At 37.7% G+C, this 15,193-nt stretch overlaps 1 protein-coding gene across 3 annotated transcripts in view; it reads left to right on the plus strand.

Annotated features, from left to right (window-relative positions):
• Nucleotides 1-15,193, plus strand: part of LOC140486332 (phosphoserine aminotransferase-like) — a 168,693-nt gene that overhangs the window by 38,413 nt on the left and 115,087 nt on the right. For 2 of the 3 annotated variants that reach the window (XM_072585318.1, XM_072585328.1), the window contains 2 exons: nucleotides 731-795; nucleotides 10,156-10,264. In XM_072585318.1, the coding sequence (XP_072441419.1) occupies nucleotides 731-795; nucleotides 10,156-10,264 (174 nt within the window). Of the gene's footprint in view, nucleotides 1-730; nucleotides 796-10,155; nucleotides 10,265-15,193 lie in introns of those variants that run through there. The other variant, XM_072585336.1, reaches the window with a different exon arrangement.

Here is a 15,193-nt window from a genome sequence, read left to right on the forward strand (position 1 = left end):
GAATAATCAAAATAATCAGATGCTGAGAATTGTCTTCTTTGAATGTTAATATTTTCATAGAGTCGTGCTGGTTTCTGCAACATTTTGATGAAGTCCTTTTTTTGTCACAAAATAGCAAAGCATGCAAGTAAAGGACATTTGCATGTTCTCAAGTCTTTGTAATTTATAGATTTTGCTTTACTCTGGTAACTAGGTTTTTCTGTTCTACCTTTTATGTCCAATTAGTTCTGAATTGTGTATTATACTTTGGGCTCACAGGGCATTTGTATGTGGCTATCCAAACTAATATCACTCAGCTAAATTAAGGCTGGCAGAAAGTAATGTTAACACTCATCAGTTTAAAAATCAAATCAGGTTTCACGTGAGAGGAGGTTTTTCTTGGCAGTGGTTTTAGGAGTGGCATTGGTATTGGTAAGTTGTTTTCGTGGTGATGGTAGTTTTAATAGTGGAGGTGGCTTTTATATGTTCTTTGGTGGTGATAATGGTATGTTTTGTGGTGGTGTTGGTATTTTTGAGGCAAGAGGACAGTGTTCGATTTCAGCTTGCACCAGGATCTCTGTAGAGATATCCATTCTTGTCATACTACAACACATTTGCTTTTCATTCACTTAAGGAGAATAACATTGTGTATTTGACAATGCTACTGTGATTTTGGTCTGAAAACTTGTGGAAAGTTTGCTACATATCTAAAAAGTTCAATAATTTCTAATTACATTTTTATTCCCTCCAGATCGATCTTTAACAAAATCCATTATTGAAAAGATATTGCTGAATGGAATTGGAGTCACTTCTGAGGTAACAACTACTTTTACCCAACATAAAGATAACTCAGTAATGTTGTGTAGCAGGAAGAATTTATTTTGGACTCTTTTATAATAATGCCATTGTTGGAAGGATTTGGACAAATTCAATCTTCAATCTGAGTAGGTCTTTAACAAGACAGTCCTTATTCAAGCTTGTACCAATGCAGCATGGAAGAACCCTCGGAGTCATGCTCTGAGACACTGCCATTTACAACTTAAAACAGTATACTTATACATTTTTGTATCACAATGGTTACATGCAACATTGATATAAAATAAACCTATTTACTATAAAAACAGGATGCAATTCATTTTCTGGTGAATTTCAAGGGGACTTCTTGGAGGTCCAGCGTTAAAAACGACAAATTTGTTGTATAAAATAGGTAATAGACACAAAATGTTGGGTAGTTGGAGGTTGGGTGGGAATGAAACATTTTTGGTTATAAACTGCTTCCTGGCTTAACCCACCTGTCTGTGATAATATCAAAGACCTTGTATCTAAGCATGGTTGTCTACTCTGATTATTCTTAGGCAATTAATTTGACACAAATTAGTAATGCATTGTAGTCCTGTTAATATCTTTCTGTTGTTTCACGCCCGTTGAAATTAATTGATACAATAGTGTCATTTGCTTCCCCTGTCGCCATTCCCAAACCTGTTAGAAGTCTTACATGGTTCTTTTTCCAATGTCTCACCTCTTGCTATTTCCATGTAATCTTAATCTAGGGGCAAATAAATCAGTTGTTCTCAAACATTTTTGGTTAAGGGCAGTATTCCCTTTTTTCCCCTCTGTGCGGACCCCTGAGGTCCATGTGCAGCAGCAACTACTGGAACCAGAAGTCCGTGCTGCAATCCATGTTGACAGGGCAATCATGTGTGTAGCACATCGGAATGGCAGTTTAGAGGGAACTTTGGCTGAGGGCCACTTTTTCAAATTGATTAATCATGAATCATTCCTTTTCCTTACTCCCACATCTTGGATATGCTGCAATGTTGCACAGTACTCATTTTGAAAGTGCTGCATGCAGTGTGTTTTTACAGTGCTTTTCCAAAAATAAGTAATTGCTTCGTGCTGCAATTTGAGAATAATATTACTGATGTAGAGAGAGTGATGAGACAGACAAGACAAATCTGAGATGAAAATTAAATGCAGCTGCACTAATATTCTTGTGCAATTTTAAAAAATGTGTTCTTAGAATTTGGCTGTTACTGACATTTATTTCCCAGACTTAAGTAATGTAACTTTTTTTTTCCCTTTTCTTTTTCCCTTTATTTCTGCATTTTTAAATCTAAGATGTATACCTCTGTGCTTTGTACCTAAGATGGTGCCATATGGGGTGACATTGTAAAGTTTTCACTGTAATCTGTGTGTGTGACAATGAAGCATATTCTATTCTATTCTGTTGTATTCTATTCTATTTGCCTTCAATAAACAGCTTGCCTTTTTGAATCTTGAAATCCCATGAGTTGTAGATGCAGGCACTCTGCTGTTATGGAGGGAGTTTCATATTTTAATCTAGCAAAGCTGAAGGAACAACAATGTTCATAAAACATTGAAAGAACTCAGGTCTGGCAACATCTGTGGAAAGAAAGCAGAGTTTAATCTTTTGGTTCCAGTAATCCTCCTTGACCCCTCTGGTTGAGTCAATATTAATTGCAGGCCATTATTATTTGACTACAGAATACTCAACTGCACATAAAATTCTGAAATGGTTTTAGGCCTGTGAAAACCCAGCGCAATTTCTTATTTAAAAGGAATTTATATTATCACAAAATAATGGGAGATATAGGCAAGTAAAGCTTGCAGCTTTTTTCTGAATTACAACTATTAATCTAAATCAAAGATGCTGTCAAGACTAAAACCAGTGTTATATTACTGTTCATTTATTCCATGAGTCCAAATTGAATGCACCCTACTATCCAGATAAGAGTTCTTGCATTGCACTTTCCCATCACAATTAAATGCGAGACTTGCCACTGGAAACTGTGACTGCCAAAGTGCTCATCACAGAAAAAGCTGAGGGTTTTGGTGTGAACATGGTGTTAGTTACTCATGCTGGACTAACTAATATCAATACAAAGCAGTCAACTTGCCATTTTGATCGTTCTTTTTTCTGTGTTTACTCTTGCCCTCTCAGTTGCTCAGAGGATTATTTCACAGATATCCTGGTCACTAAAATTGCCTATTTCACTTTGGTAATTCAGCCAGTTATGCTTTCAGTTGCCATGATCCTGAACTCTCGAATTTCCTATCTAAACTTTTCAAAATGCTCCTCAAAATCTACATCCTTGACTGAGCTTTTAGTACTGAAATGCCTTGGAATATTTTTCTGCATTCAGGGGCACTATACAAATACAGATTTTCAACAATGTTTTGTCCATCTTATTTCTCTGAAGTCCTGTCTTAATCCTGTGGCTATCTGTGTTTGCTGGTTTGTTTAAGCACCTGCCTTGCTCTATAGTTCTATCTCACTTACATTCATCACAGCATTTTATGGTATTGGAATAAGTGTAAGCATCATTTGAGTTAGAGGGTAGATTTAGATGTGAACAAGAAATGAATGGAAATGTAGTTAGAAATGAAAATAAATAAAGAAAAATAAGTGGAAGAGTAAATGGAGAATACAGTTGACTGGAAAATAGTGATATGGACAGTTGGAATACAAATAGTTTCAGTGCAAAAGTATTTAAGTAGAGAAAATGGACATTGAGCTAATCTGTGGAAGATCAAATGCCTTGGCAATTTATGGAAATGTGACTTTAAGATGATGGAACCAAGACAGTGTAAGAAACTGGAGATGAAACAGTGTGGACATGACATCAGAGAGGAAGACATGAGGTGGCGGTTTTAGGTCCCTACTTTCACTCTTTCATTCCTTGCCCTCTTATTTACCAGGAGCAATTTTATAGGAAGTCCACTCGGTTAGTAAAAAATGTAAACTTTCCCATATTATTTCTGATTTATTACCCACTGGTATATCACTTGTGGCTTTGCCCAGAATTTTAAAAGAAATTTATTCTGAATGGAATTAAAAAGCTTAGAGCATTTTCAAAATTTTATGAAGTCATTTTCTTTAATAAAAATTTCTGACAAATGATTTGATTTAGATTTAATGTTTTTCTGTTGTTTTGAGTCAGCAGTTAAAGTGTGATAAACTCATGTTTATTATAAATTGATCTCGCTGTATTTATTGAACAGTTGGATAATACACTGTTTAGTATCATGGGTGAGGAATTTGCACTATTTAGCAGAATTCTGACTTTTTTCAATGTTTTTCTGCTTCTTCTCACCCATGGTTTCTGTTTTAAATAATCGACGTTTTAAACATTTAAAAAAATAACACAATCTCGCTCTGACCATCGGAAAGGGAACAGACTTGCTGTTGATTCTAACACATTAATGTGTGCTTGGTGCCTCTTGGTTTCCTCTTCAATATGTCATTTGCTTTATCAGATGCAGATGAAAAGGAATCAAACACTGTGGATGAACATAGCAAAGTGCAGCTTGCATGGGTAATTCTGTCTCCAGTAACCTCCAGATTTCCTGGAGGGAATGACTGATGAGAGCTCCTTTCACACTGTTGTGTATCTTTTGGCCTGAAGATCTCCCTCTGTTTTTATATTCATTCATGGGGTGAGGGTGTTGCTGTCTCAGCCAGCATTTAAAACCCTGCCCCTACATGCATTTAGAAAATGGTGGTGAGCTGCCTTTTTGAACTAGAGTCATAAAGATGTACAGCATGGACACAGACCCTTCGGTCCAACCCGTCCATGCTGACCAGATATCCCAATTCAACCTAGTCCCACCTGCCAGCACCCTTCCAAACCCTTCCTATTCATATATCCATTCAAATGTTGCAATTGTACCAGCCTCCACCACTTCCTCTGGCAGCTCATTCCATACAGGTACCGCCCTCTGTGTGGAAAAGTTGGCTATAGGTCTCTTTTATATCTTTTCCCCTCTCACCCTAAACCTATGCCCTCTCGTTCTGGACTCCCTGACCCCAGAGAAAAGACATTGTCTATTTATCCCTCATGATTTTGTAAACCTCTATAAGGTCACCCCTCAGCCTCCGACGCTCCAGGGAAAACAGCCCCAGCCTGTTCAGCCTCTCCCTATAGCTCAAATCCTCCAACCCTGGCAACATCCTTGTAAATCTTTTCTGACCCCTTTCACGTTTCACAACATCTTTCCGATAGGAAGGAGACCAGAATTGCACGCAACATTCCAACAGGTGGCCTAACCAATGTCCTGTACAGCTGCAACATGACCTCCCAACTCCTGTACTCCATACTCTGACCAATAAAAGAAAGCATACCAAATGCTGCCTTCACTATCCTATCTACCTGCGACTCCACTTTCAAAGAGCTATGAACCTGCACTCCAAGGTCTCTTTGTTCAGCAACACTCCCTAAGACAGGGATGGGGAACCTGCGGCCTTCTAGGCCATTGTGTATGGCCTTTTGAATGAATCCAAATTTTGCAGAACAAATTTTTTTTTTATTAATTTTTTTTTTGTCCTTTTATGATTTTTATTTTAATCTTAAAATGAATGTATTTAAAATACCAGAGAGTAAAAGAAAATTAGTAGTTAGATTTTTACAAAATAATGTGAATTTTGAATAATATATAATTGAAGTTTCTTGGATGCGGCCTTATTAGATTACAACTAACATAATGCGGCCTTCCAACATGAAAAGGTTCCCCACCTCTGCCCAAGGACCTTACCATTAAGTGTATAAATCCTGCTAAGATTTGCCTTCCGAAAATGCAGCACTTCGCATTTATCTGAATTAAACTCCATCTGCCACTTCTCAGTCCATTGACCCATCTGGTCAGGATTGTGTTGTAATCTGACGTAACCTTCTTTGCTGTCCACTACACCTCCAATTTTGGTGTCATTTGCAAACTTACTAACTGTACCTCTTATGCTTGCATCCAAATCATTTATGTAAATGACAAAAAGTAGAGGACCCAGCACCGACCCATGTGGCACTCCACTGATTACAGGCCTCCAGTTTGAAAGATAACCCTCCATCACCACCCTTTGTCTTCTACGTTTGAGCCATTTCTGTATTCAAATGACGAGTTCTCCCTATATTCCATAAGATCTAACCTTGCTAACCAGTCTCCCATGGGGATCCTTGTTGAACTCCTTATTGAATTCCATATATTTAACATCTACTGCTCTGCCCTCATCAATCCTCTTTGACAAATGTTGCAAAATGAACCAAAAATACAGTAAACTTTTTTATTAACTGGTACTATTGGGACCAGGAGTGTACTGGTTGATCAAATATTCCAGAAATTAAGACATCCACGTAACCAATGTAATAACACGCACTAAGTCATAGAAAAGTAATGCAGAGAATATACACATTACTGTTATACTTTATGTACTGCATAAATCGCATAAGTAATCATGTAACTTTGCCTTCAATAAAACTTACCAGCAGTGAGCTTTCCCACTTGCATCCTCAGACAACATGATAAATGTTGATCCTTGAGGATAAATTGACTCAAAATTGAATCAACTGTTGTTATTTTGTATGGCCAGTTAATTGCACAAGTATATTTACATTGTGGTGAAAAAATTAAAAAGCGATGATAATTTCACAAATTTACACAGTAAATATGTGCTATTTGAGGTATATATTTTTTGCCAGTTTATTGAGTGTTGCTTCATAAGCTGCTGGTTAAAACAAACTTTGCTCTGTGTAGTTTATGAAATGTCAATTAATTTGGACTTTGGCTGCCAACATATGTTTGGAGCAATCAGATACAGTGAATCCGTCAGAGTCATAGAGCTGTACAGCATGGAAACAGACCCTTCAGTCCAACTCGACCATGCCAACTAAATTAATCTAGTCCCAATTGCCAGCATTTGGGCTTAAGTACATAACAGCAATTTATTTTAGAAAGGGGTTTTGAAACCGCGTGGGGTTGCTAAATGACCTTTGGACATCACATCAGAGAGGAATACATGAGGTGGCGGTTTTTGGTCCCTACTTTCACTCTTTCATTCCTTGCCCTCTTACAAGGAGCAATTTTATAGAAGTCCACTCGGTTAATAAAAAATGTAAACTTTCCCATATTGTTTCTGATTTATTACCACTAGCATATCACTTGTGGCTTTGCCCAGAATTTTTAAATTCTGAATGGAATTAAAGAGCTTAGAACATTTAATGTAATAAACTTTTGAAGATATATCAATAAAGTTATAACACAAAGTATGATACCGAACCACCGAAGATATATTCAGTCAAATGACTAAAAGCTTGATCAAGGCGATAGTGTTTACAGAATGACCTAAAGGAAGGCAGAGACTAGGGTAGGTTTAGTGAGGGATTTCCAGAAGTTAGGGCTTTGGCAGCTGGTGGCATGGCCATTAATGAAATGATTTAAATCAGAGATGCTCAAGAGATTGGAATTTTGAAGAATTCCAATATCTTGAAGGTTTTTGAAGTTAATGTAGATAGTAGAGATATGGAGTGGCATGGCCATTGAAGGCTTTTGGAAACAAGATGAGAATTCTAAAAAGGAGTCATTATTTAATAGGCAGATGATGTAGATTAGTGAGCACAGACCGGAAAGATGAATGGGACTTTGTATAAGGATCTGTACGGTAGAATTTTGGTTGATCCCATAAGACCATAAGAGATAGGGACAGTGTAAGCTGTTCAGCCCCTCAAGTCTGCTCCATCATCCAGTAGGATCATTGCTAATCTGACTTTCCTCATATTTATTTTCCTGCGACTTCCCCATAACCCTTGATCCCCATACTGATCAAGAATCTATCTATTTCAACAAATATGCACGAGGGATCTGCCCCCACAGCTTTCTGTGATAAAGAGTTCCAAAGCCATGCAACCTTCTTAAAGAACAAATTCTTTCTTGTCTCTGTTTTAAATTAAACCCCTTTAATCAGAGACTATGCTCTACACTCTCCTCCCTCACCATTTTTCCCTGTGTTTGTAATGTGTGAGTTTGTAGACTTACTGGCTACCATGTCACATGATTGCTGTTCGTTCCTCTGTACTTTTTAAAAAAAATTGACATTTTCCATGCTAGATAGAACAAGTGATCTAGCGGGGTATGCTTCATAAATACACTATCTTCATAATGCAGTCAAACATTGTTGTACTTATATTGATGAATGTTTGGCACACTTCCCTGTACATTCTGAAGTTTATAGAGTACTAGAAAAGAACAGCAGTTGCAACAAGCTTATAATTAATGTAAACTGATTTTTTTCTCTAGTACAACTCTTAAAATAAATAAAGCATTTGAAATTATTTCTTTATAATTTTAATACTTAGAAACAATGTGCAGGATTATGGGGAGAATGGCACAAAATCATAATGCTGATCTGGAGAGCTGGTGCGGATGTGATGGGCAGGATGGCATCCTCCTCCATCATAACAATTCTGATATTTTTGAAAAAACAACTCTTAGTTTGCCATTACAACAGAAAAAATGTGGCCATTCTAAATATATTAAATACATTGAAAAATTCTAAGAAATTGTACACAATGTACTTATTCAGCATCTGCCTTGCATACCAATGTCACTATTTTTTTGAAGCTGAGACTTTCCATATTAAAAATATTTTAATAAATGTGTTAACGTACTCTAGTCAATTCAGTTAATACATCAAACTATGTAATTCATTTTTATTTCAAAATTCTTTTTGAATATATGAATTTCAAAACTTATTTTTCAGGATGGCAGTGCTGTAGGGGGCTCATCTGGTGATGTGGGCCTTTTTTTTTCTTCTTTTTACTTTTTTCTCTTTGTTTTCTTTTCTTTTGAAACTGGAAAGTGGTAGGTGAAGGAGGAGGCCTTCTGTGGCAGTAGGAACTGCAGCAATACTAGAATGAGCAGGAACCCCTCCACTCTAACCAGTGGTCTCCTGGTGAGCAAGGAACACATCCCAGGCTAACTTCCCCGGTCTGGACTAGAAGATTAGGCTGAGGCTCCAGGTCCACAGCAAGGCCCAGGTGCCTGAATAAAGACCCGGCATCGTGGTCTTCCTGTTTGGCAAACTCCCTATGTAGTGGCATCCTGGCTCACAGGTGTTGTCCCGGCGTGGAGATCTTGTCCCTATGTGGAGGTCTTCTTTGTCTTCGGTATCCAGATATTCAAATGGCTCAGCAGACAGTCTTGTCTAGGAATGGTAGTCTCGGCCTAGCATGTCTTCTTTGGTGGAACCTTCCAGCCAAGTATTCAGCCCGCTGTGGCAGTCTTGTCGTAGCTGCCTCTTCAGGATATTTCATCATTCCTAAATCTGCTTTTCCTAAATCTGCTTTCCCTGAGCATTCACTGAACTGTGATGAAGGTCTTTTAATTTCACTTTTTTAAAATTATGTATGACTTTTGTTATTGATGTAAGTGCTGTGATGGGTGACTTACAAAAATTTTGCTTTATTTTTCTTCTAAAAGTACATGTGGCACTTTACATCTCTTCACTGTTGTAAAATCTTCTTGCCTTTAATCTTCATTATTACTTCCTCTGACCTCTGCCTCAAACCCTTACTGTTCATCTTTAACTGCCCTCTCAATAGCTGTATTTTCAACTTTACTGTTGGTCATTTTTAATTTGTTTATCCTCTGTGTATGTTTTGCTTTAGTGGAAGGTGCCTAGGGAGTTGACTTAATGCTATGGAAAACATAAAATTGAAATTTCTTATGGGGTGTGTTAGTATTGGAAATTGAAACAGAGGCCTTTTTTGACCTCTGATTAAAAGATTCTCTTGTTATTTTACAAAGATGGAGGAAAATTTGTTTTGTTGTACCAACAGCTTTAATTTACATAGTGTCTTTAATATAGAAACGTTTGTGGAGCCATATATTAACATTAGCTAATAACATGACAAGGAAGGAGATATCAGTAGAGGTGACCAAAACTTATCTAAATTGTTCATGAATAAGGTGTGAGAAATGAATGAGTGTAGAGAGAGAATTCCAGATTGTGGATAATCAGCTGAAGGTATGGCCACCAAGAATAGTGTGAAAGGAAGGGAAACTGGTAAATGGTCAGTCAAAGGAACAGAGTTTGGGAGGGGACGTTGACCTGGTGGAGGTTACAGAATTGTGAAGGGATAGAGGATGAGAAGTTCAAATTCAGATAATGTGAAGCTGAAACAGACATTGGTTAGTCAGCTGAGGTAAGGGCAATGCATGAGAAGGATTTGATGGTGAAAGTACTCTTAGTACAAAAGTATTTTTGGAAAATAAATCACGCAGCTTGCTTCAACAGCAAAACTAAAGTAGTGTGTAGCATTTTACTTTTGTAACTATTACAGGTAATGTCAGCATTTGTCATGCTGTTCCTCTTTTATTTCACAACAGTACAAATGGCTAACACTAACGTCTTCTAGAGACCCTGCTAAACAAAAACAAAGAAGAAAAACTGTGAAGTTGAGACATGGTTTGAAAGGAAAAGCAACTATTCGTATAGGTAATGATGTTTCTTTTGCAAATAATACATAAAGTATAACATTAATATGGACAGTACTTATACAGAAGGATTTTTAGTCATTATACTTTTTGGTTCTGAGGAAGGGGGTCACCAGACCTGCAACGTTAACTCTGATTTCTCTTCTCTGATCCTGCCAGACCTGCTGAGCTTTTCCAGTAATTTCTATTTTTGTTGCTGATACAGCATCCCCAGTTCTTTCATTTGTTTTTTATTTAGTCATTATTGAGCACATATAAACTGTGCTGTTGCCCAGTGACCGAAACACGCACAAGAATCCAGAAGGGAATGTGTGTGTGTGTATATGTACATGCATCAGTGTATGGAGACAAGAGTGTATTAATCTCCTCAGGACTGCTGAAAACCAAGTTTCAGAGATGTTTGCTCTGAAATTTAAGTAATAGTGAATTTAGTTCGTACATTATTTTGGAAATTTTGGAGAGAGATACCAGCTGATGAAAAAGCATCCAGTGAATATGCAGAAATTTCTCAAAAGAAAACTGGTTACAAATATGCCAAAGTGAGCAAGACGTTTCAGTGTGGGAATAATGGTAAATAAGTTTTGGTGTTTGTCAGTATACTGTTGGGATAAAAATAGTATTGTATTTGAGTCCTTCTCTAGTGCTTGTATTGAAATCTTTCCAACAGCTTTTGCCCAGTGTAATATAGTTAATGTTTTTTTTCTTTAATCTATGTTAAAGGTACAATGACAGACACTTGTGAATGTGTTCAGTACCTCATTTCCAAGATTGTGAGATTGGACATTTGCAGCACTAACATAGGCTGGAATATTGAAGTGTCAAGTGGAGAGAGCAGTAACTAAAGCATGCAATGTTCTCTGCTTTATTGATAGAGGTTTAAAGTAGGAAATTAGGGAGGTAATGCTGAACTTGTACAGCTCAGCAATCAAATCTACATCCACAACACACTTGTTAGACCTCAGGTGGAGTTTTGCCATAGTTGTGAGCACCACATTATGGGAAAGATATGAATCATTGGTAAGTGTGCCAATTTTCAAGAATGGTTCCAGGAATGAGAAACTTCAGTTATGAGAGTACATTGAAGAAGTTCAGACTGTTCTCTAAAAGAAACAAAGATGATGTGAGGGGGAAAAAAAAATGTCATTCAGTGACTAGTTAGAGCATGGAATCCACTGACTGGTATTGTGGTGGAGACAGGTTCAATTAAGGTATTCGAGAAGGTATTAGATGATAATTTGGATAGAAATACTGTGCAGGGATAATGGGAAAAAGCAAGAAATTGGCTCTAGGTAACGATGCTTGTTTGAAGAACTGGTGTCAGCATGATGGTGGGCCAAATGACCTCTTTTTGCATCCTTACAGTTCTGCGATTGATTCTGTTTGAATCAAGAATTTATATTTTTATGTTTTGATTTTTATCATCATATGTACTTGGGTACAGGAGTACAGTGAAAAGTGTCCAAAACCTCCAATCTCCAGCACCATCTTAGCATACAAAAGACAGGATTAAAAACAGAAAGTAGAGGTAAAAGAAACAGTCAAAAGAAAAGTCATCCAGATAACTCCCCAGCTCTGCCAATTCTTCAAATACATTGACTTTGGACCTTTTCAAGCAATCTACTTTATGTACTTTAGCTAGTTCTTTGTTAAATATTAGATATTTATATAGTGTCCTAAATTTTTAACATTATCTCTTATAATCTCAGTAAAAAAAATTAAAATAAAATGCCAAGATTTTATAACTTTCAGTAATTGTGAAATACAATAAACAAATAAAGTTGGATATACTGAGACTAGTGTGCCAGCACTACAAATGACTGACTGTACTAGTTTCTGATGGAATCATTGTAAGGTGAATAACAATATAGAGAACTGCTCCTGCTTTGTACATAATGGGACAATGGAAATGAGGTGTATTGTGACCAAAGTCGGGAAACAAACACTCAGGTACACAATATGTCAAAGAATCAGACAGAATGCAGAGATTATAGTGATGAATGATATAAAACATTATTAAGAAAGGATTTTGGACTTAGCATGAAATAGAATTAATATGGGTAGACATGGTAGACACCAGGAGTAGATAGAGTCAGAAATCATTCATGGGAAAAAAATGTTAGAGGCCTTTTAACAGTAGTTATCCTGTTAGTTAACATCAGCAATGTCAATTCTCCTGCTCCTTGGATAAATTATTGGGGCTTATAACAAAAACAGTGCAATAACTTTGGGGCTTTTAATTTTTACATAGAGTGGGACAATTAAATAGGCAAGAAAATTAAAGGAACAATCTAAAAAATATGTTTGTAGAACGTGATAATTTCCTAGAGAAAGTGAGGACTGCGGATGCTGGAGATCAGAGCTGAAAAAGGTGTTGCTGGAAAAGCGCAGCAGGTCAGGCAGCATCCAAGGAACAGGAGATTCGACGTTTCGGGCATAAGCCCTTCTTCAGGAATGCAGGAGAATCGACGTTTCGGGCATAATCCCTTCTGTTTATGCCCGAATGTTGATTCTCCTGCTCCTTGGATAATTTCCTGGAACAATATATCATGGAATGAAACAATTATAAAGCTGTTTTAATTCTAATATTGTCAATATTGGAATTTTAATTCTAATGTTTTAATTCTAAAAAGTCAAGGCTACTTTGTAAACTCAGAGTAAAAGATCCACTGGGAATTTTTTTTCATAATCTAATTCTGTGTTAAACTTGAAAATGACATACGCTGATCACAAAAAAGGATCTTAAATTTAATGGAAAATACACTTGTAAGGGGAGAACTGGTAATTGTTGATTAGGTAAATAGATTAAAAGGATTGCGATAAACAAATAATGAAAAACATTCCAAGCAATATTTTGAATGTTCATCAAGAATATTTTCCATCGAAAATGACTCACTCAAGAAGTTCAGAGCAGTAGTTAATTAAAGACTGTTAAGGATAATCATAAATTAAAGGATGTTGACAAGATTGCAGAGAATAGTAACAAGTCTGAAGATTGGGAGAGTTCTATAAACTTATAAAGGGCCACCTAAATGTTGTTAATAAAAAAAAATACAAGAGCAGACTAGTCAGGCGTACATAAAACGGATTTTAAGAACTTTTGCATGTATAAAAACTTAGTTAAAATAAACATTAGTCCCTTAGAAGCAGAAATGGGATAAATTGTATGAGACATGAAGAAATGGCAAAAACGTTGAAAAGTATGTAGAATACTATCTAATAACTGTTAATACTGTCTAGTCAGTCTACGTAGAACATAGAAGTGTAGTGGACAGTGAAGAAGGTTAGGACAAAGTGAGGACTGCAGATGCTGGAGTACTAGAGTTAAAAAATGTGGTTCTGGAAAACCACAGCAGGCCAGGCAGCATCTGAGGAGCAGGAGAATTCAGAAAAGATTTACAAGGATGTTGCCAGGGTTGGAGGATTTGAGCTGTAGGGAGAGGCTGAACAGGCTGGGGCTGTTTTCCCTGGAGCGTTGGAGGTTGAGGGATGACCTTATAGAGGTTTACAAAATTGAGGGCATGGATAAGATAAGTAGACAAAGACTTTTCTCTGGGATGGGAGATGTCCAGAACTAGAGGGTATAGGTTTAGGGTGAGAGGAGAAAGATATAAAAGAGCCCTAAGGGGCAACGTTTTCACGCAGAGGGTGATGTGTGTATGGAATGAGCTGCCAGAGGAAGTGGTGGAGGCTGGTACAATTGTAACATACAAAAGGCATTTGGATGAGTATATGAATAGGAAGGGTTTGGAGGGATATGGGCAGGATGCTGGCAGGTGGGACTAGATTGGGTTGGGATATCTGGTCGGCATGGACCGAAGGGTCTGTTTCCGTGCTGTACATCTCTATGACTCTATAATAATACAGTGCAAAACAGGCCCTTGGGCCCTCAGTGTTACGCCGAATTGTGAACTAATCTAAGCCCACCCCCCTACACTATCCTATTATCATCCATATGCTTATCTAAGGACTGTTGAAGTGCCCCTAATGTGGCTGAGTTAACTACATTGGCAGGCAGGGCATTCCACGCTCTTTCCACTCTCTGGTTAAAGAACCTGCCTCTGACATCTGTCTTAAATCTATCACCCCTCAATTTGCAGCTATGCCCCCTTGTGTAAACTGACGTCGTCATCCTCGGAAAAAAAGACTCTCACTGTTCACTCGATCCAATCCTCTGATCATCTTGTATGTCTCTATTAAATCCCCTCTAAGCCACTCTCTCTCCAATGAGAACAGACCCAAGTTCCTCAGCCTTTCCTTGTAAGGCCTTCCCTCCAGACCAGGCAACATCCTCTGCATCTTTTCCAAAGCTTCCACATCCTTCCTGTAATGGGGCGACCAGAACTGTACACAGTATTCTAATTGAGGCCGCACTAATGCTTTGTCAAGTTGCAGCATGACATCACTGCTCCGGAACTCAATTCCTCTACTAATAAAACCTCACACATGGTATGCCTTCTTAATGGCACTATCAACCTGAGTGGCAACTTTCAGGCATCTATGTACATGGACATCAAGATCCCTCTGCACATCCACACAACCAAGAATCTTTCCATTGACGCAGTATTCTGCCTTCCTGTTATTCTTCCCAAAGTGAATCACCTCACATTTATCTGCATTGAACTTCATTTGCCCCCTCTCAGCCCAATTCTGCAGTTTATCAAAGTCCCCTTGCAACCTGCAACATTCTTCCACACTGCCCAACACTCCACCGGCTTTAGTGGAGTTAGATGCAAAATTACTAAGCCATCCAAGTATGTCTGCATCCAAGTCATTTACAAAAATGACAAACAGCAGTAGTCCCAAAACGAATCATTGTGGCACACCACTAACAATTGAACCCCAGGCTGAATATTTTCCATCAACCACTGCTTGCTGCCTTTTTACAGAAAGCCACTTTCTAATCCAAACTGCTAAATCTCCCTCAATCCCA

This window comes from Chiloscyllium punctatum, chromosome 2 (genome assembly GCF_047496795.1).
Source record: "Chiloscyllium punctatum isolate Juve2018m chromosome 2, sChiPun1.3, whole genome shotgun sequence".
Classification (NCBI taxonomy): domain Eukaryota; kingdom Metazoa; phylum Chordata; class Chondrichthyes; order Orectolobiformes; family Hemiscylliidae; genus Chiloscyllium; species Chiloscyllium punctatum.